Here is a 25,019-nt window from a genome sequence, read left to right on the forward strand (position 1 = left end):
GTTTAAAATTACAACTTTAAGTGATGTGTTTGTGTGTCAGATTACAAGTGGTAGAGTTGTCAGTTTGTGTTGTCAACTTTACACAAGCTAGAATCACTTGGAAGGGTATTCAAAGTCTTAGGGTGGGCTGTGGGCATATATGTGAGGCATTATCTTAATTAGTTAATATAGGAATATAGGAAGACCTATCCACGATGGTTGGCAAGAGATCCTGGACTATACACTGGGAGTATAGAAAAAACTGGGAGTAAGCATGCATCAATACATTATTCTCTGCTCTTTTTTGGTGTTTGTTTTTCCAAGACAGGGCTTCTCTGTGTAGCCTTGGCTGTCCTAGGCTCGCTGACCAGCTCACAGAGATCTGCCTGCCTCTGCCTCCCCGAATGCTGGGATTACAGGTGTGCACCACTGCGTCCTGCTATCCTTTGCTCTTGACTGTGGATGTAATCCACACTGCTGCTATGACTTCCCTGCATTAGATTGTGTCTGAGTTACTTTTCTACTGCTGTGAGGAGACACTACGACTATTGTAACTTATAAAAGAAAGCATTTCATTAGAGACTGGTTTATAGTTTCCCAGGGTGCATCCATGACCATTATGGTGATGAGCATGGCAGCAAACAGGCAGCATGGTGTTGGAGTAGTAGCTGAGAGCTTACATGTTGAAACCACCACCAGGCAGAGAGAGGGACAAGGCTTCTGAAATGTCAGAGCTCATCCCCAGTGACACACCTTCCACAGTAAAGCCACACCTCCTAATTCTTCCCTAAACAGTAAAAACTGGGAACCAAACATTCAAATATATAAGCCTGTGGGGACCATTATCATTAAAACCACCATGGATTCTAACCTGAAGCATGAACCAAATAAACCTTCTTCTCCCGTAAGTGGCTTTTGTCAGGGCATTTTTATCACAGCAACGGGAAACAAAACTGAGACAGGAGCATAAATCCCCAATGGGATCCACCACTTCTCAGAGTTGGCACTGGAACAACAGGCCTCCCAATAAAGGCAGACCCTCCTCGGCAGCTGACTCTCAGTGCCCCTGGTCAGTGCACTTTTTGTTGTTGTTTTGTTGCTCATGTCACCGTAGGCTGGGGAAGAGGGTCCAGGCTTCCCTAGGCAGTGACTGTGGGACACCAGAGGTGGCAGAAGAGAAGTGAAGAATCATGGGAAAGGGAGCATACCCTGCACTGTTATCAGGGTTCTAGAGAGCAGAGAACTTTCCCACGACTTTAAAACGATCCTGGGAAAGTAAAAGAGTAGTGTAAATAAGAAAGGGGAAAACGGGAAATGATTACTAGCACAGGTTTTTACCCTCCAAGATGAGTCACAGGGGCCACCTGCTTAAGTCTAAATTCTTGTATATCAGGACAAAGAACTGTATCAGAGATACATAGTCAACAATTGAGGCAATTTATTTAAAAATTTACAAAGACACTCAGGAGGTTGGGAATGAGCTAGTAATCTGGAGAAATGCATAAACTCGAGTCCTTAGCCAGGAATCTCATGACCCTTTATAGGCTATTTATATACCACCTGCCTTCTGTAGGCCAAGTTTTTCTCATGCCTGCTTGCTTCATACAGTAGCCCAGACAGGGAAGGGTTTGCAGGCACTATCAACTGCCTTGAGTTTATGTGTCCGGGTGGTTTTTGTGTATGTTTGTGCGGTACACGTGTGCAGTCCTCGTGAGACCAGAAGAGGGCGTCGGACGGTACTGGAACAACAGAGTACTGTTAGCCGCCATGTGCCAGGAATTGACCCAGAGTCCCCTGAAAAAGCAGTCAGTGCTTTTAACCGCTGACCCTTACTCTTATTATGTTTTTCTCTACATATCCTTACTCTTCTGTCACACTTGCTTTGTGCTAGAGTTTGGCGGTTGGAGGCGGGGTTGCATATTCAATTAACTAGAAACCAGACAGGTCCAGGTCTTGAAGCATAAAAACTAACTGGGAGAAAAAGGCATTTTAAGCCAAGCGCACGTACAGACCTTCAAAATCTCCGAATTTGTCAGCCTGGCAAGTTCCGGTCAGGAAAGGGGAACGGTTGACACTGCGGAGACAGAAGTAACCTTCAAACTGGGGGCGCACGAATTGCAGTCTGCAGTTGGGAAGAGAGACATGGAGGTTAAGCTGCTCAAGTCACCGTAACGTGTCAGAGGAAGCGCCTAGCGCCCAGGGCCACAGTGAAGGGCAGAGGGCCGGGGCCAAGGGTTGGATCTCTCAGGCCGTGGGGCGGGGTGGCCGCGCGAAGCGCTCTGGGAGTGGTAGGCGCTTTCTTTCCGCTCTCCTTCAGCTACTCGCTCTGGGCGCCCAAGGACGTCCAGACGGTGGGCGCAGCTCCTAGCATTCTGCGACTTGGAGACTCTTTCCCTGGCGGAGCCCACCCCTCGCCCTCTTGCGCGCGGCAGCTTACAACAGGCTTCCGGTGTGCGGCATTGTGGGCATTGTAGTCCGCTCGCGACTACATCGCGACTACATTCCCATCGCGTAAAGAGCGGCTCACCGGACTACGTTTCCCTTCGGCCCGCGCGCGCCCCGAGCCGCGTCGGCTTCAGCCCCGGAGGAGCCGAGGATCTCCAAGATGGCCGCGTGGGGAAGGAGGCGTTTGGGTCCGGGCGGCGGCGGCTCCCGAGAGAGGTAAGCTGGGCTCGCGACCGCAGGTGTAGGCCGACCGCAGAGTCGGCGAGGCTTCTGTGCGGCGCGCGACTCTGGATCGTGTGCCTGCCGCGTGCAGGGCCCAGTCCGCGGAGGCTTGGGTGTGGGAGGAGCGGCGGGTTGGCGCGACGGCCCAGGAACGAGGGGAGCGCGAAAAGGAGGGGCGGCGACCAGCACCAGGAGAGCGGTGAACGGGGGTGAGCGGCTGCGGGGTCCGCCACGCTATCCTACGGAGCGACGTGCGAGCTCTGGGCCGCCGGCTCGCGCACGTGGCTGTCTCGGCCTGGGCGCCCAGGGTGGCGTGGATGGCTCCTGGGAGAGGAGGAGGGTAGAGATCGCGGGGCGGCGTGCTGTAGGGGCGTTTGCTGAGAGCAGCAACGTGCCGGGCGCGCCTCCAGGAGCCTGTGCCTGGCCGCCTGCGGAGCGGCAGTCATCGCCACGCTTTGTGGGTTCTCTTCAAGCGCTTCTGCCCTAAGTCCTTTAAAGTGACCTTTTCTACTGAATGTGTTTGGGGGCGCTAGGGGTGTGTTTCTTCCAGTGATTTCCCGAGGACAAGAGTAGTTGGCGTGTTTCATGTTGAACTTGTAGATTTTTCCCCCCCTCCGGGAAGTGTTTTTAACTGGCAGGTTACTAGAAACTAAACTGTTCAGCCACTAGAAGTTTGAAGAGGTGGGTGAATGTCGGTGGCGCTAATGGATTAACTTGCCCAGTTTTATTAAGTCCTCCACATTTGACTGTGGATGTCAGAAGAAAAGAAAGTTTGCCCCCCCCCTTTTTTCGATGAGTGCTGTTAACCATAAAAGTTATGTCTCAACTAATCTGCGTTGTTCCTTTTTGACTGATGCATCCCATGTTCCTTGCTATTGCCTACAGAGAGCTTTCCCATCCCACACGATTCTTCTTTCTGCTTGGCAACTGATTGCTAGCGTTTTCTTGAGCTTATACAAAACAATCCATTCTGCCTTTACCGTTTTTATGGAAAAGCAGTGGCAAGGAAGGAGTGGTTTTTCTAACTTCCACTAATTTCTTAGATAAGAACACTAAAAAAGAGGTTATCTTGATGTCTTCCACGTCCTTAAATCTTAAAGAATGATTTCAGGATTTTAATTTCAGCCTCTTAATAACAAGGAAGGACCTTCCTAGAAAACTCAGGATCAGACAAAGCTATGCTTTGTTTGTTTTTAGAGTCGGGGTCTCACTATGTAACTTTGGCTGTCCTGAAACTCACTCTGTTGCCCAAACTGACCTTGAGCTCACAGAGATCAGCCTGCCTCAGCCTCCCAGAGCTAGTATCAAAGGTGTGTACACCACACCCTACAATACCACACCCTGCCATACTCTTAATCTTGGATACAGAGGGAAAGGACCAAACATGGATGCCTCCCTCGATCATGGGACAGGAAGAGCCTTGCAAGACTACCTAAGAAAATAGAAAAGTTTGTCAGCCAGCCACCCATAGTATGAGTCCAGTCCTTGGTGATTGAGCTTCAACAGCTTTAATGGAATTTAAATTAAATGAAGACACATTTTACTATAAAACTAGATAGTGGCTGACTCTCTTCAGAACAACTGCTGTTTGGTTCTCACCTGACATCTGGACTGATTGAGGTTATCTCCCTGGGTCCTGTAGGTAGGTGTTCAGGTTGTGACCTTTGGCCAGGAGCTGAAGGTTCTGCCTTCAGTGCAGATGTGTGCTTGCCAGGAATGGGATACCTGATTTTATGATCTGAGAGTTGCCATCTGCCCTCCTTCTAGGTAGTGTGTAGTGACTGGGGGTGACCCCTCTGTTTGCCTTTGTGGGAAGGCCCTTCCCAAAGGACTCAGTCTCAGGGTTCCATCTCCTTAAGGCCCTCCCACTCTCAGCAGTGCATGGAAACCTAACCCCCTCCTGGCTAGCAAGCTGACTTCTGGGCACACCTCCATTCCTGCTCACTTGGTGGCCTGACTGGGTGGAGCAAGCCAGAATAATTGTATGCTCAGCACCATAGATTTTGAGGACTGAGAGTATTATTGGCTCTCATGACACAAGTAAGCTGTTTATGGATCCTAAGTGACTTTGTTCCATGTCACATTTGGCCTGACTCAAATTTCAGCTTCATGTTAAGAACACTGCCAGAGTTGCTCACACCTTCCTGTCTGCCCCTACACTGAAACTGAAGGAGATGCTATGTGGTCTGGGGCGAGGGCTGGAATGGGCATTGCTCTGAACAGACATCGTATTTGCCAGTGGCTGCATTCTCTGGAGCATATGTTGTATTTAAGGCCCTGCGTGGTGCTGACTGGCAGCTTAGTGTGTAATGGTTCTTGCTTTTCCTGCTTCTTAAGTCCAGAAACAAGCTAGTCCTAGAGCAGAGTGACAATTACAGCAGTTTAGTAGCTGCCACCATATGTGGTGATTACATTGAAGTTAAAGTTAAATACACTGAAAAGTTTATCTCATAGATCATAGACCATGTTTCACATGCCCAAAACTCACTGTGGCCTAATGTCTAAGCATAGAGAGAACTTTTTCATCAGTGCAGTAGATAGGGACAGTACTGCTCTAGACTGAAATTGGAAGGGGAGAGGAGCAAACTGAGAGCTGCTTGTGTGTTGATTTTTTTTCTCCACTCCATTAAATCTAGGGAAACAACAGTATTTGTAATGAAGAACATCAAACTCTGAGCTGTAACCTGAATTCTTGTCCAAAGTTGAGCATACTGACAGCGAGCACAGCAGATTGCCGTTTGTCCCGCTGGCCTCTGAGGCATACTTACCCATCTAGGAAAGCAGAGCAGGTATCTGTATTCTGCCACGTGTGTGCCAGCCTGGACCAACTCTCAGACAGCCCTGCCTATCCTTTCTTGGGCTACTCGGTGCTGCTCTCAGCGCCCCTGAGCATCCCTGAGATCTCCATGGTTGTTGGAATGTGAGTATAGCCCTGTACTCCGAGTGCCTTTTCTGATGATCTTGTGAAGGTCCTTGATCTGTATCTGATCATGATACAGGGTGGCCTGGGGTATTCACATTTCCTTCCCCTCTTCTGTGTGTTTGTTAGGCAGCCAGTTATCTTGGGGTTAGATGCCTCCATTGCCTTTCCTGCCACTTTCTCTTCGAAGACCATGTCATTTGTGAATACGGGGGGGGGGGGGCGACAAGGTCCCAGTGGCCAGTGTAGGGTTAGTACCTACTCCAGCAGAACAGTCATGTGGACAGGTTGGTTTACATTCCTAGCTGATAAATAGACCCCATTTCTCCTCTGACCTTCCCTTTTACAGTTGGGGACTCCAGAGATTTGAAGCATTTACTATGTCAAAAAGTTCCCATTCTAGCTTTTGTATGTGGTAGGATTCTTCCTCCTGGTCTGGATGAGATGAACAGGCCTGGGACATACACCAAAGTCAATCTATAGCCACGGGGTCGGGCTATAGGGGGTGGAGGAATTCTGCCACATGCTCTGCTCACAGACCTGAATGTATAAGTCTACCATTCTGCCGTTGTCCAGCCTTTGGGGTGTATTTCTATTTTCCTGGGTTTTACTCAAGTAGTCTGGGTTCTGCTTACTTTGATATCTGCTTTCTATGGTTCTGTTCTGCAAGCTCATTCCAGTGGATCCCACCCACCTCTGAGAAAGGTAGGGTTGGCAGTGTCCAGGGAGGAGCAACAGCCTGAGGCCTCTGCTTAGCTTGAGTTTGCCGTGGCTTGCTTCAGTGGGCGAAAAGCTGTGGCTGGGTTGGAAAGTGTGATTCATGAGCCAGCAACCCACAAGGAACATTCATGCTGCCTCTGTTTTGGGTCCTTGTGCCGACAGCAACTTGAATGGGCACAGAGTTCCTGGGGGAAGCCAGTAACCGCTGAGTTCTCACCACAGTTCTTCAGGTGAGAACTGTGCAGAAGATCTGCATGTCTCCCGGCTGTGGGGCTACTCGTTGCCTGTGTCTGTTTTTGTGTCAGAGGGATGAGGCTTTTACTCTATCAGTGTGTTTTGCTCCTGCCCTCCCACCCAGCGAGGTCCTCACACTCCTGCAGTACCCTGGGAGCCCAGGGAAACTGGCTTAGGGTAGCAGGGTGTTATGCCCTTGGACTTAAATGAGAGTAACTCTGAAGTGGGGGCAACAGAAAGGGAGGGTGGAGGAAATGGGGCAGGTGGAGGGTCAGGAGATACTCAGAATACATACCTGTGAGAGCACTAAACATTTGTGGGCTTGTTTTGTGTTTTTTTTGTTGTTGTTGTTTTTTGTTTTTTTGTTTTTTTTTTTTTTTTGAGGCAGGGGTTCTCTGGGTAGTCCTGGCTGTCCTGGAACTCACTCTGTAGACCAGGCTAGCCTCAAATTCAGAAATCTGCGTGCCTCTGCCTTTTGAGTGCTGGGATTAAAGGTGTGTGTCACCAACTCCCAGCAAGATTTTTTTTTTCTTTCTTTTTCCCCCCAAGATTTGTTTTAAGGGTGTGTTTGCATGAGTGCCCATGTGAGAGAGCACTTGTGAAGTCCAGAAGAGAGGAGTTGCCAGGGGCTGCGAGCTGCCTTGTGTGGGTGTTGGAAACTGGTGTTCTCTAGAAGGGTGGTGCTGCAGTGGCAGCTAAGGGTCTCCTGGCTGTATAGTGCTGCCTCTGTCCTACAGTCCCGCTGAGAAGGGGACTGTTTCATTCAAGCAAGCCCAGTACCATTTGCCCTGGTGACTGAGAAGCCCTCTGCTCCAGCAGTAAGGATGTGCAGGCCAAGTGGGGAAATGGCTTCAGCATTTAGGAGCGCTGGCTGCTCTTCCAGAGGACCTGGGTTTTCCACATGGAGCCTCATGGCTGTCTGTTCCAGAGCATTTATGGTCCTCTTCTAGCCTCCTTGGGCAAAACACCCACATACTAAATAAAATAAAATGTGTCTCTATATCTCTGTGTGTGTTCAGAGATGGCTCAGTGGTGAAGAGTAGTGTGATGGTTGAGGTGGCTTAGTCCTAGCATTTGGAAGACAGACAGATGGATCTGAGTTTGGGGTCGGCCAGTGCTGCATAGTGAGGCCAGATCTGAAAACAAACAGACAAACAAGGCAGCTTGACTGCTGGCTGTATTCCACATTTTCAGGCCACAGATACCTTAATTGCCACAATAGTTTTTCTCCTCCTGTCACTCATTACATTCTTGGGAGCCTGTTGCATTCAGGCAGAGATACATGGGGAATATCTTGAGGGAAACATCGTCAGTTTAAAAAATAAAAGGCTAAGCACCAGTTACTAGCCTAAAGACATGTGAGTTTCTGCTTGAACCCTGGGAATCTGGTGCCTAGGAAGTGAGCTGTCAGATTGAGTTCTGTGTCTGGAGAGACACCTCCCCACCCTGACAAGCACGTGATACCAGGCTTTCTTGAACGAAACAAGGAAATAGAATTGTCCTGTTCCCGGCAGAACTGTAGGATATGGCCAGAACACAGATAGGGGATCCTTCCTGCTCACAGAGACTATTAGCCCGGAGGCTTGCTTCTGTAACTTCTATGTAGGCACAGAGCAGATACCAGAGTGGGAAGCGAGCCACTTCCTCCTTGCTTTAGCAGTGGGAATCCCATGGGTATCTGGTCTCTTTCTCTAAGAGGTACAGATTTGTTGAATAAATTTTGGGTTTTGTCTTTGAGACAAGGTCTCAATGTAAATCAGGCTTGCATGGAACTTTTATGTAGTAAAAGATGAGCTGGGTTTCTGACGCAGTGCTGGGGATCAAAATCAGGACCTTGTGCAAGCACTATCCACCAGGCTACACCTCCAGCTTGATTTGTTTTTGTTTCTCTCCTGTGTGTTCAGGCTGACTTGGAACTTGGTCTTCTTGCCTTAGCCTTCTAGGTAGCTGGTACTAAAGTATGTTTTCACCAAGCCTAGCTGAGATTTTTCTTTTTAAGGAAAAAAAAATATAATTGGTCAGTGGTGGTGTGCTCCTTTAATCCTGGCACTAGGAAGCTGAGGCAGGTGTATCTCTGTAAGGCCAGCCTGGTACAAAGTGAGTCCAGGACTGCCAGGGCTACATAGAGAAGCTCTCTCTTGAAAAACCAAAAGGGGAGGAAGGAAATGTATCAGCAGAGGGCTGGGGAGGTAGCCCGCCTGGGTGAGAGTGCTTGTCCCTGAGTTCAAGTTCTTCGCACTCACGTGAGAGCCTGGGCATGGCTGACTGTACTGTTACTCCAGCATTAGCGGGAGAGGGGCAGAGGTCCTGAGGGCATGCTAGCCAAGCCAAATGGCAAGCTTCTGGTTTAGTGCTATTAGAAATGGGTCTGGGGTCTCAGGGAAATGGCTATACAGTGCAAAGAGCAAAACAGAAGGGTTTGTTCTACAGAAGAGGGTCCGTCTGCGTATCAAGCCAGCCATGCAAGCACACCAGCACAGCCTCACAGTTTACGGAATCTGCTAACAAAAAAGTAGCACTTGATAAGGAGCTACAGTCATGAGTACATACTGTATCTGGCGATAGCTGCTTTATGGGTTCTTTCTGCCACCCTTCTCCACTTTTCTCTCACCCTTTCAATCCCCTAACACTAGATAAGAGAAAAAAGGATCCCTGAGTAAGGTCGGGGTTGGAAAGGGGGGAGCGTTATGATTAGACTACCTGCTGATTAGGGCGTCGAGTTCCTTGGGTCAGGTCTGATCTTCGCTGTCAGGACATCTGTGTAAATTCTTGTTTGTTGTTTCTCCTTTGCACACGATTACTTAACATACCTCAACAACAACGACTAGCCACAGCCAACTAACAACCCGCCGCTGCCTCTCCGGGCCCTAGCATTTCTGTACCCTCTGAAACGTCCCAGCATTCTAAACATCGCACAAGCCCAGAAACTGCAGCTGGCAAAAATCATACCTCTGCTAGAGCACGAGGTAAAACTTAGCTGCTGCGAAACAGCCCCACGCCTGGGATTAATAGTTCTGTTTTGCTTTGTTTTCGAGACAGGTTTCTCAGCGTATCGTTGGCTGTCCTAGACTCACTTTGTAGACCAGGCTGGCCTCAGACTCACAGAGATCCTCCTGCCTCTGCCTCTCAGAGTGCTGCATGTGCCACAGCACCTGGCAATATTTCTGTGTTTTTAAAGAATCCAAAATTGTCACTGCAGCATTCTGTAATCTTAGACAAATGTTAGGTTATGGGCTTGTCCCAGAGCACAGCTCCTAGAACTAGGAAGAATAAGCCCACAGGCAGTGGTGGGAAGAGAAACCCAAACCTAGCTGAAGGAGGTGTAGGATGCAGCGAATGTTGAAACGTCCATTATTTCATTTAATTCTTTGACAGGAAAGACCCCACATTTTATTTGCTTTTCCCATAAGTGTCCTGCCTCAAGGGAGGGATACAGAAAGACAGGAAGACTCCAACCTATCATCCTGCTCTGACCTCTGCATGCACGTGCTTGTTTGTTTTATTTTGTTGTAGTTTAAATTTTCTTTTACATTTATTTGTGTGCAGTCCATGCCACAGTGTGCATGTGGAGGTCAGAGACAACTTGTTGGAGTTGGTTCTCTTTCCTCAAACATGGTGGTCCCAGGGATCAGATTCATCTTCAAGGATGGCCACAAGAACCTTGATCCATGGAGCCATCACAGACCTCTTGATTTGATTTTAAATAGAAAATCTCAGTGAAAATAAAAGGTCACCTATTGGACCATCATTGGAAGAGAATGGCCTCTTGGTGTACAGTCTTAGATACATGCTCCATATATAGCTTACTTGAGCCTTTTGTCTTGTTTTGTTTTGTTGAGACAGGGTTTTTCTTTGTAGTCCTGGCTGTCCTGGTACTTGATCTGTAGAACAGGTTGGCGCCTTGAGCCTACAGAAATCCATCTTCCTCTGTCTCCCAGTGGGATAAGTTTTAATCCTAGGTGTAGGGATGTGGGCTTCTTTGGACTGTTTGTAGCAGCTGAGCCTCCTGCTCTAGCAGAGGCCATGGTTTTATCAGCTGCAGATAGTTTCTGCCATTGTGTGACTTAGGAATTCTGGGAACTTTTTCAGAGAGTATATGAATGCTAGGGCCTTGAGAGGCAGGGTCGGTGGTTGTTGCTCATTTAGGAAGGTTGTTTGGGTTTTGTTAGTAGCCTTGGTCAAAAAGAAACAAAAGGACAGAAATTAGATTCAGGGATTTTGGATTTTCTCTCTCCCCTCTATCCTTGTTTCTTTCCTATCTAGTGTTCTGGAGTAAAAGAGGGTGGGGATATAAAGGGTGGGAAAAAGAACACAAAGTAGCAAAGACCAGCTGGATTGATTCACTGTTAATGGAAAGGTAAAGTTGTAGGGCCACTGTTAAAGATAGGCTCATAAGTCTTCAAGATTAAAAATAGAATTTTAAGGGCAGGAGAGATGGTTCAGCGGTTAAGAACACTGATTGCTGTTCTAGAGGACCCAGGTTCAATTCCCAGCACCCACATGGCAGCTCACAATTGCCTGTAACTTCAAGATAGACACCCTCACACAGACATGCATGCAAGCAAAACACCAATGCACATAAAATAACCATAATTTTGAAAATAAAATTACTGTGTAACCTAGCAACTCTAACTCTGGGTATTTGTCCAATAGAATTGAAAATTGAGTGCCAAAAAGATGACTCAGCAGGTAAAAACATTTGCCTGGTTAGAGGTCTGGCCTGGGAACCCACATAGGGCAGGAGAGAGCCAACATCTGCAAGGTGTCCTGTGACTTCCATGCATGCACATACATACAAAATAACGGAGCATTAGCCAGTCATGATGTTACGCACCTTTAGTCCTAGCACTCAAGGCCAGCCTGGTCTAAATAACAAGTTCCAGGGCAACTAGGGTTACGTAGTGAGACCCTGTCTCCAGAAGAAGAAGAACTAAGTGTTGTTTTAAAAGAAAACATTATTTAAGCAAAATGGACAAGCCACAAAAGGACAAATATGAGGTTCCATGAATGTGTAGTAAGTAGAATAGCTGAACTCATAGAGATAGAACAGTGGGTACAAGGGGGTGGGCCAACTGGTATGATTTTAGATTTATACCTTCTGGAGATTGTTGTTTAATGATGTAATTGTATTTAACAAGGTGCTACATTTTGTTACATATATTTTATCACAGATAGTAATAAAACTTGCCCACATCTTTAATCCAAAGAGGCAGGCAGATCTCTGTGAGCAAGGCCAGCCAGGGGTTAGCCCTATTTGAAAACAAAAACAAACTAAACCAAAAACTTGCACTTAGCACGCAACTTTCTAAGTAGGAAACAAGTCTTGCCTTGTCCCACATAGCTCCCCCAGACAGAGGATCATCTTGCATCTTGCTTATGAAGCTTCATTGTCTTACTCTTCACAGTTAAAGACAGGCCTTGTAGCTCTGTACCTAAGTGAAGCATGAGAGGACCCCACTGTGCATCCCCATTACAGGGTGCCAGCCGCCCGCCACCTGAGCCGTGGGCGGACCAGGTTACTTCCTCTTCACTTACCAGGTAGACTCTGCTCCACCATACAGCACAGCTCTGAACGGACTTGCTCTTGAACATGTGTTTTCACGCTTCGGGAGACTGAGATTTGGCCTTGTGTGTGTGTGTGGGAACTAGAGCACCCTCTGTGCAGCCACTCTCAAGCCACCTCTATCCCAGGCAGGACAGGGTATGGACTGAAGAGTTTCTCTTATGTAGCTGCTTTTTGGCTACAGTGCCAGCATTTCCACGTGACTCCTCTGCTAACTATCCCCCTCCCTTACCCAAAACTGGTTGGTCTAGGCATGCCAGAGCTGTTGCAGGTAGCAGGAGGGAAGCAGGCCCATGACCTGAGGTACTGGAGCAGGGTTGCCACCTGCTGCACTGAAGGCTTAGGATAGGGTGAACCCTCACCCACTGTTAGCAAAGTGCATAGGACAGTGTTTTTAATTAAGGACCAGAGACTGCCAAGTGCAGGGTCCAAGGTCATTTATTTAGTGAAAAGGGGCTCCCTTTATTTCCCCAGGCTACTCAGTTCCCTCCAAGTGAATGATAGCCCTATTCTTAGACATCCTTGTCTTCTATAAATATTCAGGTGCCTTTATGTAATCAGGTAGATAACTAAAATAACACCCTACAGGGGCTGAGGAGTCCGTGGGTAAGGTGTGTGCCCTGCTTGCAGGAGGGATACTTAAATAAAAGCTGGATGTGGGGACCAGTATCTGTAACCCCAGTGCTGGGGAGGGAAGATACAGAGGGACCCTTGGAAGTCTCACTTGCCTGCCAGTCTTGACAAACTCAAGGGTCAGTGAGAGGCCCTGTTTCAACAAACAAGGTGGAGCCAGGCTGTCAGGGCATATGCCTCTAATCCCAGCACTTGAGACAGAGGCAGGTGGATCTCTGAGTTCAAGGTTCTAGGACTGCCAGGGCTGCAAATAGAAACCATGTCGAGTAGGGGGAGGTGGAGAGAATAGAGAAAACATCAGACACTGGCCTCAGGCCTCCGGCCTCCGCATGCACACACCTACTCAAGGACCTACGCAGACATGCACACAACACAGACAAAACGAGTGTGTTATAAACAGGGTTTTCCATTTTGCCTTTTTCCCTTGACTCAATTTCTCTGACTCTCAGCTGCCATTTCACATTGGAGCATCATTGCAGGGGTACATACAGTAAAAAGCTCAAGATTCTGATCAGCTGCAGATGGTACATATCTAATCTGAAAAGCTTCAAACTTTGAAACTGCTCATTTGATGCCACAAGTGGAAAATCCCACACCCCATCATTGACATGACAGGTAGTCACAGTGCAGTACACCAGAAATACCATTTGAAATCTCTTAGGTTCGCTTGTGACTTAGGATTACTATGACTGTGCTGAAACCAAAGCAAGTTGGAGGAAAGAGTTTATTTGGCTAACACTTCCTCGTCCATAGTCCATCCATCAGGGAAGGAAGTCAGGACAAGAACTGAAGCAAGGCTGGAACCTAGAGGCAGGAACTGATATGGAGGCCAAGGAGGAATACTTTTGCTCCTCATGGCCTGCTCAACCTTCCTTCCTTCTGCCCGTCCTTCCTTCCTTCCTTTTTCTTTTTCTTTCTTTTTCTCTCTTTCTTTTCTTAATAGTTTTATTATTTGGGAATTTCACATCATGAACCCCAAGCACCCTCACTTCCCAGTCCTCCCAGGTCTGCCCCCCTCCACACCCTTGGGATCCCACTAGGAAAAAAAGGTCTAGTTTGTGTTCCCATATACCAGTGGCCAACCCCTTTAAAACAAAACAAAACAAAATAAAACAAAACAAAACTGAGTCTTTCCCTGCCCTCACTTCCACCAGAAGCCATTCATTGTGGAGCACTACACTTCAGTGTCCTTATCACAATCTTTTTAAAATTCATTCATTCATTCATTTATACAGTGTTGTGTCTGCATGTACACCTGCATGCCAGAAGAGGGCACCAGATCTCATTATAGATGGTTCTGAGTCACCATGTGGTTGTTGGGAATTGAACTTAGGCCCTCTGGAAGAGCAGCTGGTGCTCTTAACGTCTGAGCCATCTCTCCAGCCCATTATCACATTTTTTTAAAGAGTTCTCTTCGTTGGCTTTCTGTCTAGGCTGTTTGTTCCTTTGGGGGGTCAGTAAGGGTTGCTACAGAAACCTATGTCCGTCTTTCTCAGTTGTACCCTGCAGTCAATACCATGGCTCTTCACAGTCAGCAGGAGCGTGGGCCACAGGCACCCACTACATCAGCCCACACTCTTAGAGAATGTAGGTTCCACAGATGGAAGCCCCTACAGTGGGGTTCCTGACCCCCTCCCCCAATCACTAATTAAGAAAGTGCCCTGCAATTGGACTATAAGGAGGCATTGTCCATTGTCTCAATTGAGGTCTTCTTTTCAGATGACTTTAGCTTGTTTCAAGTTGATATAACTAGCTCACACAGATTCTATAAGGCAAGGAAAAAAAGCAGTGAATTCCTCTTCAGTTTTGGGTCCTGTCCTCATGTCATCTTATTATGTATGTTGACTAGGGGTACCGGAACATATCCAAAGGCCGGAACACTGAGGCATAAGAGATACTCAGCTGGTATCATCATTATTATTATTAATCTGTTTCCATGTACCTGTGGCCAGATCTCTTAGGATTTAAGGCCTAGGGCCTTCACCTTCCAACTTGAGACCAGTTGGTGGTAGCTCAAAAACATTTTTGTTACTGATTTTTTGTAGTGAGCATACAAAACAGTGTTTCTTCTTGGCATTCCCAAATACTTACTAGCATTGTGGTTGCTCCTGCCTTCACTGTCCTACCTCCGTCTCCCATTGGTGTGGAGACCAAGCATTTTCATTACCTGGCCTTTGAGCCAGGACACACTTGACTCAGATGTGAAAGCCAGCCACTTGGCCTGGAGTGGTTGAAAGATGGCTAGAGTCGCCCGGCTCCTGGGTAGTTCATCACCAACCTGAGCCCTTCAAAACCCACATATGCCATGTTACACAGCACCCCTCCTACCAGTGCTTAACAAAGTAGGGTGCTGGTGCCTTGTCTGATCACATGCGCTTCAGTGTAGAGGCATGTGCTTCATGGATGTTTGGTTTGAATGTGACGTTTTCTTCTTGGAAATATACTTTCTAAAGATTTTACCATCCCGGACTGGAGAGATGGCTTAGTGGTTAAGTGCACTGGCTGCTCTTCCAGAAGTCCCAAGTTCAATTCCCAGCAACAATATGGTGACTCACACCCATCTATAGTAGGGTCTGGTGCCCCCTTCTGTCAGGAAGGTATAATGCTATCAGAGCACTCATATACATAAAATAAATCTTTAAAGATTCAACCATCCCAAAGGAGACTCCACACTCTTGTTTTTGTTCAATCGAGAGAGTTTCTCTGTCTGTTGACAGTTTTTCTTGGCTGTTCTAGAGCTCACTCTGTAGACCAGGCTGGCCATGAGCTCAGAGATCAGCCTGCCTCTGCCTCTTGAGTGCTTGGATTAAAGGCATGACCATGGCCGTGCCTGTCAGGACTACTTTTTTAACTGGCTGTCCCTGAAGAATTGGTATCTCTGGTACCCATGGGTGTATAGGTGCTATCTACCTGTGACCTTGACACTCCTTCCTCTGTTGGCCCACTTTGCTTTTCATGCTGTATAGTTAGGCCAAGTCCATAGCAGATGGGGAAGGGCTGTGGTTAGCTGGTCTACAGAACCAGTTTAGGGATATGAGGATTGGATGGGCATTTGTGTTTATATGTGCTATTAAGTTATGATGTTCACAAAGCTGCTTGCATTGAGACCTGTGAGAGTCACGACCCAGTGACTCAGAGCTCTTCTTCCCTGTGTCTGCTTCATGTCACTGCTTCATGTCAACTCGTCTTATGGAGCACTGGCCTCCCATGTCTACACGTCTGCTATAATCACAAACACACCCACTCATTTGTCTTGACAAATAGTAAGAGATAGGCTCTCTGCCTGGCCTGGGTAGGCTGGATGGCAGCTAGGCATGCAGAAGGTGTTGGGACTGGCTGGGAAGTATCTGTTGCAGTTGCTGGATGTGCCTTCCTGGGACAGACTGTTTCTCCTGTGTTCAGGGTGGCCACAGCCTGTGGGGTAGGGAAGGCTTGACTGAAGTTGACTGGCCTTGTAAGAGCTCTGCAATCCCAACTTGAACCCACATTTTCCTCGAGTGTTCCACATGAGGGTGGGGGTGGAGGGCTTTCTTCAGATGCTGTGCTCTGTGCCCGCTTTGAAAGCGGGCAGGACTTGGGTGGTTTGGAAGTGGCTCTGTCTGGAATCTCAGTTTCATAGAAGGCAGTGTAAATTGGTGCTTTGGCTTTTATTGGCCGATAGACATGAGACAAAAAGGGAATCTCTTGGCCATGGGTGCACCCGCTTGAGAATAGAGTTATCAGGGACTTTGTTTTTTGAGGCCGGGTTTCCTTGTGCAGCTCAGGCCAGTCTGGAACTCTAATGCAGACTCCTGAGTGATGGTATTCCAAGTGTGTGCCACCATGGCTGGTCTTAACTTTGACTTTGAGCTGGAATGACCTCAAGCTTATTTAATGGCTAGAAATGTCTGAAAATAAAGAAACAGCTGCAGTGGCCTGCTCACCTTCCTCCCCTCTGGAATTTACTCTAAATGGAGAAATTCTACATAAGACTTCCAAGGGAAAATCTGCTTTCTAGTTGGGGTGATCAGCTTCCTGGGGGTACTCAGGCAGCCTGCAACATGGTATGCCAATGGACAGGCTGCTTTGGCCATGCCCCAAAGCTGTGGCTTCTTTTTATTTTTTTGTAGTGTTAGGCCCGAGTCCAGTGGCCCTGTGCACACTAGGCAAGCTCGTCTCTGAGCCACCTCCAATCCCACGCTGAGGCTTCTGGTCCCACCCTAGGGAATAGCTTTCTCCCTGGTGCCTTGCTGGCTTGGGGCTTGTGATTTAATTAAGCCTTTCCTGAGCCCAGCTTAATTGATGGGCCCAGCCACTGATGTAGCATTTGCATTGCCTGAGTCAAGCCAGTGCCTTTTTACTAAAGGGGTGCTGGTCTGGATATGAGGTCCCCCTCCATCCTGTATTTGAGTAGTGTCTCTCTCTTTTTTTGAGAGAACCTTTTTTTTTTTTTTTTTTTTTTTTTTTGTAGTTTTTGTTTTTTGAGGGGAGTATTTTAACAGTCTCTCACTATGTGGCTCTAGCTATCTCGAACTCCCTGTGTTGACCAGAGTGGTCTTGAACTCACAGAGATCTGCCTGCCTCCACCTCCAGATATTGAGATCAAAGGTACGGACCACCACACCTGCCCACCTCTGTGACCTTTTTGTTTCACCATTTCTTCCAGGGGGGAAAATGCTGTCTCGTAGGTTGGGTTCTGAAGCAAATGATCCTATACATGGGATGTCCTTGAGGCTGAGGCAAACATTTGTCCAATCCTGCATACCAAAATAAGCTAGATCATTTAACCTAACCTCCTTGTCTTTTTCTCTCCACTAAAGGGTTAGCCTGTCAGCCACAGACTGCTACATAGTACATGAAATCTACAGTGGGGAGAATGCCCAGGACCAGTTTGAGTATGAGCTGGAGCAGGCACTGGAAGCCCAGTACAAGTACATTGTGATAGAGCCCACCCGAATTGGAGATGAGACAGCACGTTGGATCACCGTGGGCAACTGCCTGCACAAGACGGCTGTGTTGGCAGGTACTGCCTGCCTCTTCACCCCATTGGCACTGCCCCTGGATTACTCCCACTACATCTCCCTGCCTGCTGGTGTGCTGAGCCTGGCCTGCTGTACCCTCTATGGGATCTCCTGGCAGTTTGACCCTTGCTGCAAGTACCAGGTGGAGTATGATGCCTATAAACTGTCCCGTCTGCCTCTGCACACGCTCACCTCCTCCACGCCAGTGGTGCTGGTTCGGAAGGACGACCTGCACAGAAAGAGACTGCACAACACAATAGCATTGGCTGCCCTGGTGTACTGTGTAAAGAAGGTTTATGAGCTCTACGCCGTATGACTGCAGGAGAGTGGGACGCGAAGCAGAACCACAGGGCCCACAGGACTCGGATTCCTACAGCAACACTTTGGGTTTTCTCTGTGAAGCAACAGCACCTGGGAACGTGTTTAATACTTGTTATTTTTTAAGCAGGAATAACAGATCATGGGTATGCCAGGGGTTTATTCAGTTCATTACACTAAGATGTCTATTTCCATAACCCAGGAGCCAGTCCCAGGCTGTGGAAGTCTGACTGGGCAATGGAATATGGATGGGAGCCAATGCTACTTTCTGAGGGGTGTGAACTCGCTGTGGGGTGTCTTAAGTACATTGTTTAACTATACCATTCAGAAGCCAACCGGAAGCTATTGACCATTAAAATTATGAGAATTTCAACTTCTGTTCTCTCTTTCTATGCCTGTGCCTGCAGCTGCTACTGTGTGTGGGACAGGCTGTGCTGTGGACACACTCTGCTATGACTCATTGCAGCAGCGTGCAAGGCCCCAGAGCTAACATCCTGCCAGAAAGAGAACACATGGCATAATAGGACAAGCTATCCTGGCTTCTGGCCTGTTGGTGCAGCCCAGTCCTGCCCCCTCCCCCCTTGGCCTTGCTGATTAGCACTGGTGAGAACTGTTTGAGGATATAGTATGATACAGTGGCCTCCGTCTCTCTTTGGCTCACCTGAGAACATCAAACCCAGAAGCCCTTCTCCAAAGGCTAATTTAGGAGAGCACAGCAAACAGAAGTCTCTGCTGTTCCTATGTAGCCTGAGTTCAACCCAGTGCCTCGGGCTGTAGAAGGTGCTTCTGCCCAGGGCACTGATTCTTACAGTTTTTTGTTGTTGTTGTTGTTTTAGTTTGGGTTTTTTGAGACTGTCTTTCTTGCTGTACTGGAACTTGGCTGCGTAGACCAGGCAAGCCTGGAACTCACAGAAATGCCCTGTCTTTTATCTAAGGCTCTTAAGTAAGAGCAAAATGATCTTCTGCACAAAGACTAGGTGGGGGCATAGCGCTTCTGTAGTAGATATAGCCAAGCCAGTCTCTCCATAGAAAGTTGTGTTGTTCAGCATCAGGAAGGGGTCCTAACCAGGAGGTGAGGGAAGCAAGGCTTTAGAGAATTTTCAGGGGTGATTGGGCCATTTGTAATAGAGATCCAGAGTTTGGGAGACATTTTTAAAAGGCCATAAAAAGTATAGGAAACCTTGCCTGGGCTGGAGAGATGGCTCAGAGGTTAAGAGCACTGATGTTCTTCTAGAGGTTCTGAATTCAATTCCCAGCAACCACATGGTGGCTCACAACCATCTATAATGGGATCTGATGCCCTCTTCTGGCCTGCACGTGGACACGTAAACAGAACATTGTATACATAATAAATAAATAAATCTTGAACAACAGAAAGAAACCTTTACTTAATTCCAAGTACTGTAAAAATACTAATGGGACAAGCAATCCCAGAGAACAGGTCTCTGCAAGGTGAATTAGTGACAGAAGGCTGGCTCTGAGCCTGATGGGCAAGCACAGCATGGGAGGGGCCTTTGTAACAAGCAGTCACCTGGTCTGGCTATGTTCTTTCAGCACCTCAGGTTGTGGGCGGGGGCAGAGGGACTGTGGGCTGTGGACCTCATTTCAGCTAAGCAGATGCCCTCGCCCAAAATAGAAACCAGGTACTAACAGCTCCTTCCTATTTCCCAAGCTGCACTGAACAAAGTGACTCTTGTTAAGTGTACCAACCCAGATTCTACAGTGCCATCTTGGTAATCTGGCCTCTGGTCAGAAGGGCAGGGGTGGATGTGCCTGAGCTGGCCGCGAGGGGCAGCATGTGAACCTCACATTCTGGTGACTGCCACAATGCTTCCACGGTTTTTTCTGTTGAGAAGAAAGAAAACTGATGAGTTTGGAAACCCACCTGACGAGTTCTGTGTGACTCTTTAGGGCAGGGGTCATGGAAGGAATCTTGACAAAGCAGTCTAGTCTCAACTGCCCACCTACCACTACTTTCAGGAGCAAAGCGCTCTATAAAGGGGCAGTGAACAGGCACATCCTGGGGCACTCCTTCCACCGGGGTCTCACCCCAGTTACACATCTGGCTCAGTAGCTTTGTTGCAAGGCAGAGCTTTGAGCCCATTGGCTATGAACTCTGTCTCTTGCCCTGAAGGATGGACTGCTGCTGGGTTGAGAAGCATCAGTGGCCAGGTACCACAAGGTTTAAAGAGCAAGCTGGAGACTGAATCTTTATCACCTAGATACTAAAGGAACTTAAGGAGGAAAGGGGGTCGGGGATACAGAGAACAGAAAGTCGGGACTGCCACAACACTGCAACATCAGATGCCAGCTGCTCTCACATTCAGTCAGGTAATGGGCTGAAATTGTCGGAATAACGTAAAGCATGAGTTGAAGGCAGGCTAGGGCTGGGCCTTTCAAGCACACAGCTCTCTGGGTAACTGCAGGTACGAAGAGGGGGCTCAGGTTAGCTGGGAGTAGCTGTGCATTCTAGAGCCTTGCTGGTGGCTCTCTTGTCCTCAGACCTGGGCTTAGGTCATCATCTGGCATGGGAAGAAGAGGACAAGGGTAGAGTGCCCATAAGTATACAGGCTCCGTGAGTCCTTGGTACGCTCACTACCTCTAAGCTGCCTACAATGTCCACCAAACCAGCCGCCTCAACCACTTTGATGTTCTGTCCTCTGCTGTTGCTATGGCTTACTTCATGGAGAGGAAGGAATTAGGGCAATGTGCTTGCTGCTGTTCACTGGGAATATGCTGGGCACTTTGTAGCTTTTTGCCACCAGGGCCTAGGCTGCAGCCCCAGTACAGTTGCTCCTGGCGCCAATTGCTCCTTGGCACTAGGATCTACTGTGAACACTAAGGAGTCTTTTCTCTTCCCTGGCAGGAGGGTGGGATGGTATCTGTGGAAGATGAGAGGCCATGTTGATCTGTATCCACCTTTCACCCAGTTCTTAGCCATCCAGGACAAAGTGTGAGCCAGGGTAAATAAGCTACCAGATCTGATCACCCACTCACCTTCCTTCTCCCATGGAACTTGAAAGCCTCCAACACCAACCCTCGGCTGTCTGCAGCCATTTTAAATCACCTATCAGGGTGAAGAGAAGCACAAGGCACTGGAGAGGTGGCTCAGTGGTTAAAGAGTCCTGGATGCTCTTCCAGAGGGTCCAAACTTAATTCCCAGCACCCACATTGGCAGCTTAAAACCATCTGTAACTCCAGTCCTAGAAAATGTCATGGCCTCTTCCAGCCTCCACGGGCAGCAAGTATTGCACTTGGTGCATAATAGATAAACATGCAGACAAAACTCATACACATAAGATAATAATAAAAAGCTCAGCAATAAGCAAATAAAACAAATAGCAAAGGGGAAAGCATCCTTATTTGCAAATTTTGTTTCTACATGACTCTAAAGATTTCACCAGAAAAAAAAAATGTGACAAGCATTCTCAGTAAAGTGCCAGGATTAAGACCTCTACAAAGAAAAGTTTCAAAACGTTCAAGAAAGAAACCGAAGACACTGAAAGATGGGAAGACTGGGCTGGAAGAATTACTACTGTGAAATAGCTATCTTGGGTTGAGGAACGTAGCTCAGTTTGTGGCTGCCTAGTATTCATGAGGGCCTGGTCTGATCGTTACCATGCCATAAACTGGCATGGTGGCGCATGCATGGAAACCCAGCGCTTGAGAAGCAGGGCCAGGAAGTTTAGAAGTTAAAGGCCATCCTTGGTTACAGAATGAATGAGGCCAGACTGAGATAAAGTCTGGGAAGGAAGGAAGGAAGAAAGAAAACTGGCTACCATATCAGTTATCTACAGATTCAATGCAATTACGTCAAAATTAAAAAGCCATGGAAAATAATAAAAACTAAAAAACAACAACCAAAAACCCTCAGAATCATAAAAAGACTTCAGACAACCAAAGTAATCTTGAGCAAAAAGAATAAATGCAGGAGGTCATCACCATAAATGACTTCAAGTTATATTACATTCATAACAAAAATACATTAAGCAGACAGATTAATGAGGCAACATAAAAGACAGATAAAAACTCACCATTAGAGCTATTTTACAAAGATGATAAATACACAAGTAGTGCTTTGAAGCCTGGGAAACCATTGTCAAGAATGAAACTAGATCATTCTCACCCTGCACAAAATTCAATTCTAAATAGATCCAAGACCTCCATGTACGACGTGAAACTCAAACCTGTTGAGAAAAAGCAGGGAGAATATTTCCAGATGTAGGCAGTGGCAAGAAGTTTCTGAATAGGACCCCGCAGTTCAGGTGATAACGGCCAACAAGTAATAAATGGGTCCTCATGAAGTTGAAAAACTTTTTGTACAGCAAAGGGAACTACAGACTGGGGAGAGCCTATCCCAGCCTTCTCCCTCAAGCCTCTTCATAAGACCTAGGTCCGTGATCTCCAACAAGCCCAAATAAGCAGATTCAGCAGTGCACACCTTTAATAACCAGCCCTCTTGAGGCAAAGGCAGGTGGATCTCTGAGTTCGAGTGAGTACCAGGACGGTAGGGGCTAAACAGAGAAACTCTGTCTTGAGGGAAAAACAAAAACAAGAAAAAAACACATTTGGGGTTGTTTCCCAAACCTCCAGAACCGCTTCTGAAATCTGGCACATCCAGGATTCTATTGAGTCATTTATTTTGCATCTTTTAGAGTCCCAGCCCAAGTCTATAATTCACTCAAGGGCCTAACCCACTCCTGGGGGAAACAAGTGCTCCTGCCCACCCGTGAGCACAAGACAGCCCTCCACCAGCTTTCAACTGTGGATCCCCTCGCTGAGCCATCCCAGGTGTGACTCTCAGTGTGATCAGGCTGGCCCAAGCTAGCAGCTCTACCAGTGTCAGGAGCTCTTGCATTTTCGCTCTTTTCTGGCCCTCGAGGCCATGATTCTGAAGAAAAGGCCAGGAGCCAGAGTTCTGAGATAAACAGCCATGGATGGCATGAGGTCAGCCAAGATCACATCTTTTTTCTTCTTCTTCACAGCAGCAAGGACAGCCTGGGCCACCTCTTCAGGGCTTCGGCCCTGGGCTGTGTTCTTGTCTAGAGCTACAGTAAACAAAAGAAAAAGAACGTAAGGATAAATGAAGTCATGGGGCCAGCTTCCACCAGAGTTCTACCAGAAGTAGTCAATTACACAGAAAATGAGGAGCTGTTTTTATGGGTTGGAGCAGATAAATGGAGACAAAAGGGATACAGACAGGACGAGAAACTAGCTATACCAGTTAGTGTGTGGAACCAAAATGAGTCTGCCTATTTGGTGGTCTGTAACAGATGCCAAAGCCACATAGGTAGGTCTCAGAGTGGACCCTACATCTAAAGAAAATCGTGGAGGCTGGAGAGATGGCTCAGCAGTTAAGAGCACTGGCTGCTCTCCCAGAGGGCCTGAGTTCGATTCCTAGCACCCACATGGTGCTTAGAACCATCTGTAGTGGGATCTGCATGCATGAAGACGGAGCACTTCTATACATAAAATACATAAATAAATTTAGAAAAAGCCCACAAGGTTGCCAGGCTTGGTGGCAGGTGTTTACCCACTGAGCCATTTCACCGGCCTGAACGTCGTCTTGACCTTGGATATTCTGCCTCTGGGCAACAACCGTGACTAGGGGATGGCATATCATCTCCCCTGTCCTGGTGAGTTCACAAGGCTGTCAGTGGAGATGATAATGACCACTTGACCCCATGTGCACCCCTACGCACTGAGTCGGGAGTAAGCAGCTGTCCTAGTTCCCAGCGGCACGAAGAGCTGGATGAGGAACAGGTGGGACATTTGGGAGGGTGTAGGGTGACAGCATCTGATGCTCCTTCTTTGCTGGTGACTCATCCACGTTGCTAACAGAGCACAGCCAGTCAGCAGACACAGGAGAGGCCAAAAGCACACACCACCCAGACCACGGCTCCCCCACTGGTGTCTGTCCTCACAGTTCACCACAGGAGAGTGGGGAGTTGGAGAGCTGTTTGGGCTGAATTTTCTGAGATAAACAGGGTTGCAGCTGTCCGGCTCCCACCCCTGTGGCTCTCTGTGAGAGGCTTGCGATGGCAAAACGGTCACCCAGACTGGTGCTGGTCATGATTCAGGCCCGGTCGGATGGGTCCAAGTCCTGCAGTGCCTGCTTGGCGGCAGCAGCACAGACCCACAGAAAACACAACCTGGGCGCTGGGCTTAGGCTTAGTCTGTCGGACGGATAGACAGCAGGCTTGCTCCACACTCAGGAAGGTAAGACTGGCCTCATAGTTCCAGCACTCTTGGACCAGCTGACCCAAGATGGAAGGCAGCTGCTCGTTGTTCCTGTGTGTATGTGCAGGGGTCAGGCTGCTCAGCCCCTGCGCAGAACCTGCAGTCAGCTCTGCACTGCTCCTGGCTGGGTAGGCTGGGGACTGCCACTGCCGCAGCCAACCCCTGAACACCCCATCCCCAAACCAGCCACTTCTCCAGCACCCTGTGCAGGAGCCAGTCATGCCCCCTTATTCCTCTGATCTCACCCCTGTACACCCGTCAGCCCTGAGTTGGATTTACTTAGTTCTAATCAGGACGATATTCCTTGGGCCTTGGGATCTGCAGATGAGTTAGTGCGAAGTTTGGGAACATTTCAGCTGAGGAATTTTCTGTCCCATTCTCAATCTATGGGGGAGGGGATTGCTCTGAAAACTGAAGTGGTGATAGGCCAAAGGGATCGCAGTGGGGAAACAAAGGCAGACAAGGAGCACAGCAGTCCACATCTGCAACCGACACTCTGACCCTGGAGCCACTGAGGCCAGTGGAGTGCTCACTTCGGTCAGTCTGGCGCTTTTAGTGATGAAGGAGAGGAGCCAGACCTACCTCCGTATCTGGAGCCATCAGCAGTGACAGCATTTACAGAGAGGTTGGTGTGGATGTAGCCAGGGCTTATCACGGTCACCTCGATGTTATCCTGCTCCATCTCTGCACGCAGACAGTCAAAGAATGCCTGGGTTGCATGCTTGGAGGCCGCGTCTGTGGGTGT

General features: G+C 48.1%; 2 protein-coding genes and 1 long non-coding RNA gene across 5 annotated transcripts in view; 1 reads left to right on the forward strand and 2 right to left on the reverse strand.

The window, feature by feature from the left end:
• Nucleotides 1-1,393: 1,393 nt before the first annotated feature.
• Nucleotides 1,394-2,440, reverse strand: LOC129666810 (uncharacterized). The gene is made up of 2 exons (XR_008718656.1): nt 1,992-2,440; nt 1,394-1,718 (listed from the first exon to the last, which is right to left on the reverse strand). It is a non-coding gene; the product is annotated as an uncharacterized LOC129666810 (long non-coding RNA).
• A 67-nt stretch (nt 2,441-2,507) lies between these two features.
• Tmem11 (transmembrane protein 11) lies at nt 2,508-18,407 on the forward strand. The gene is made up of 2 exons (XM_055594088.1): nt 2,508-2,640; nt 17,516-18,407. Exons 1-2 carry the CDS (start codon nt 2,585-2,587, stop codon nt 18,030-18,032), a joined length of 573 nt encoding a protein of 190 aa, XP_055450063.1. The 5' UTR covers nt 2,508-2,584; the 3' UTR covers nt 18,033-18,407.
• A 3,639-nt stretch (nt 18,408-22,046) lies between these two features.
• Nucleotides 22,047-25,019, reverse strand: part of Dhrs7b (dehydrogenase/reductase 7B) — a 32,695-nt gene continuing 29,722 nt past the window's right edge. For all 3 annotated transcript variants that reach the window (XM_055594096.1, XM_055594097.1, XM_055594094.1), the window contains 2 exons: nt 24,857-25,009; nt 22,047-23,082 (listed from right to left, as the gene is read on the reverse strand). In XM_055594096.1, the coding sequence (XP_055450071.1) occupies nt 22,877-23,082; nt 24,857-25,009 (359 nt within the window). In that variant the 3' untranslated portion in view covers nt 22,047-22,876. The remainder of the gene's footprint in view (nt 23,083-24,856; nt 25,010-25,019) is intronic.

This window comes from Psammomys obesus, unplaced genomic scaffold (genome assembly GCF_907164565.1).
Source record: "Psammomys obesus unplaced genomic scaffold, mPsaObe1.curated_primary_1811, whole genome shotgun sequence".
Taxonomy (NCBI): Eukaryota; Metazoa; Chordata; class Mammalia; order Rodentia; family Muridae; genus Psammomys; species Psammomys obesus.

Excerpts from the sequence above, each read along its gene's own strand:
- Tmem11 (XM_055594088.1), top strand. The coding sequence starts at position 2,585 with ATGGCCGCGTGGGGAAGGAGGCGTTTGGGTCCGGGCGGCGGCGGCTCC. Across the intron at positions 2,641-17,515 it reads GGCGGCGGCTCCCGAGAGAG|GGTTAGCCTGTCAGCCACAG; the intron begins GTAAGCTGGGCT and ends TCTCCACTAAAG.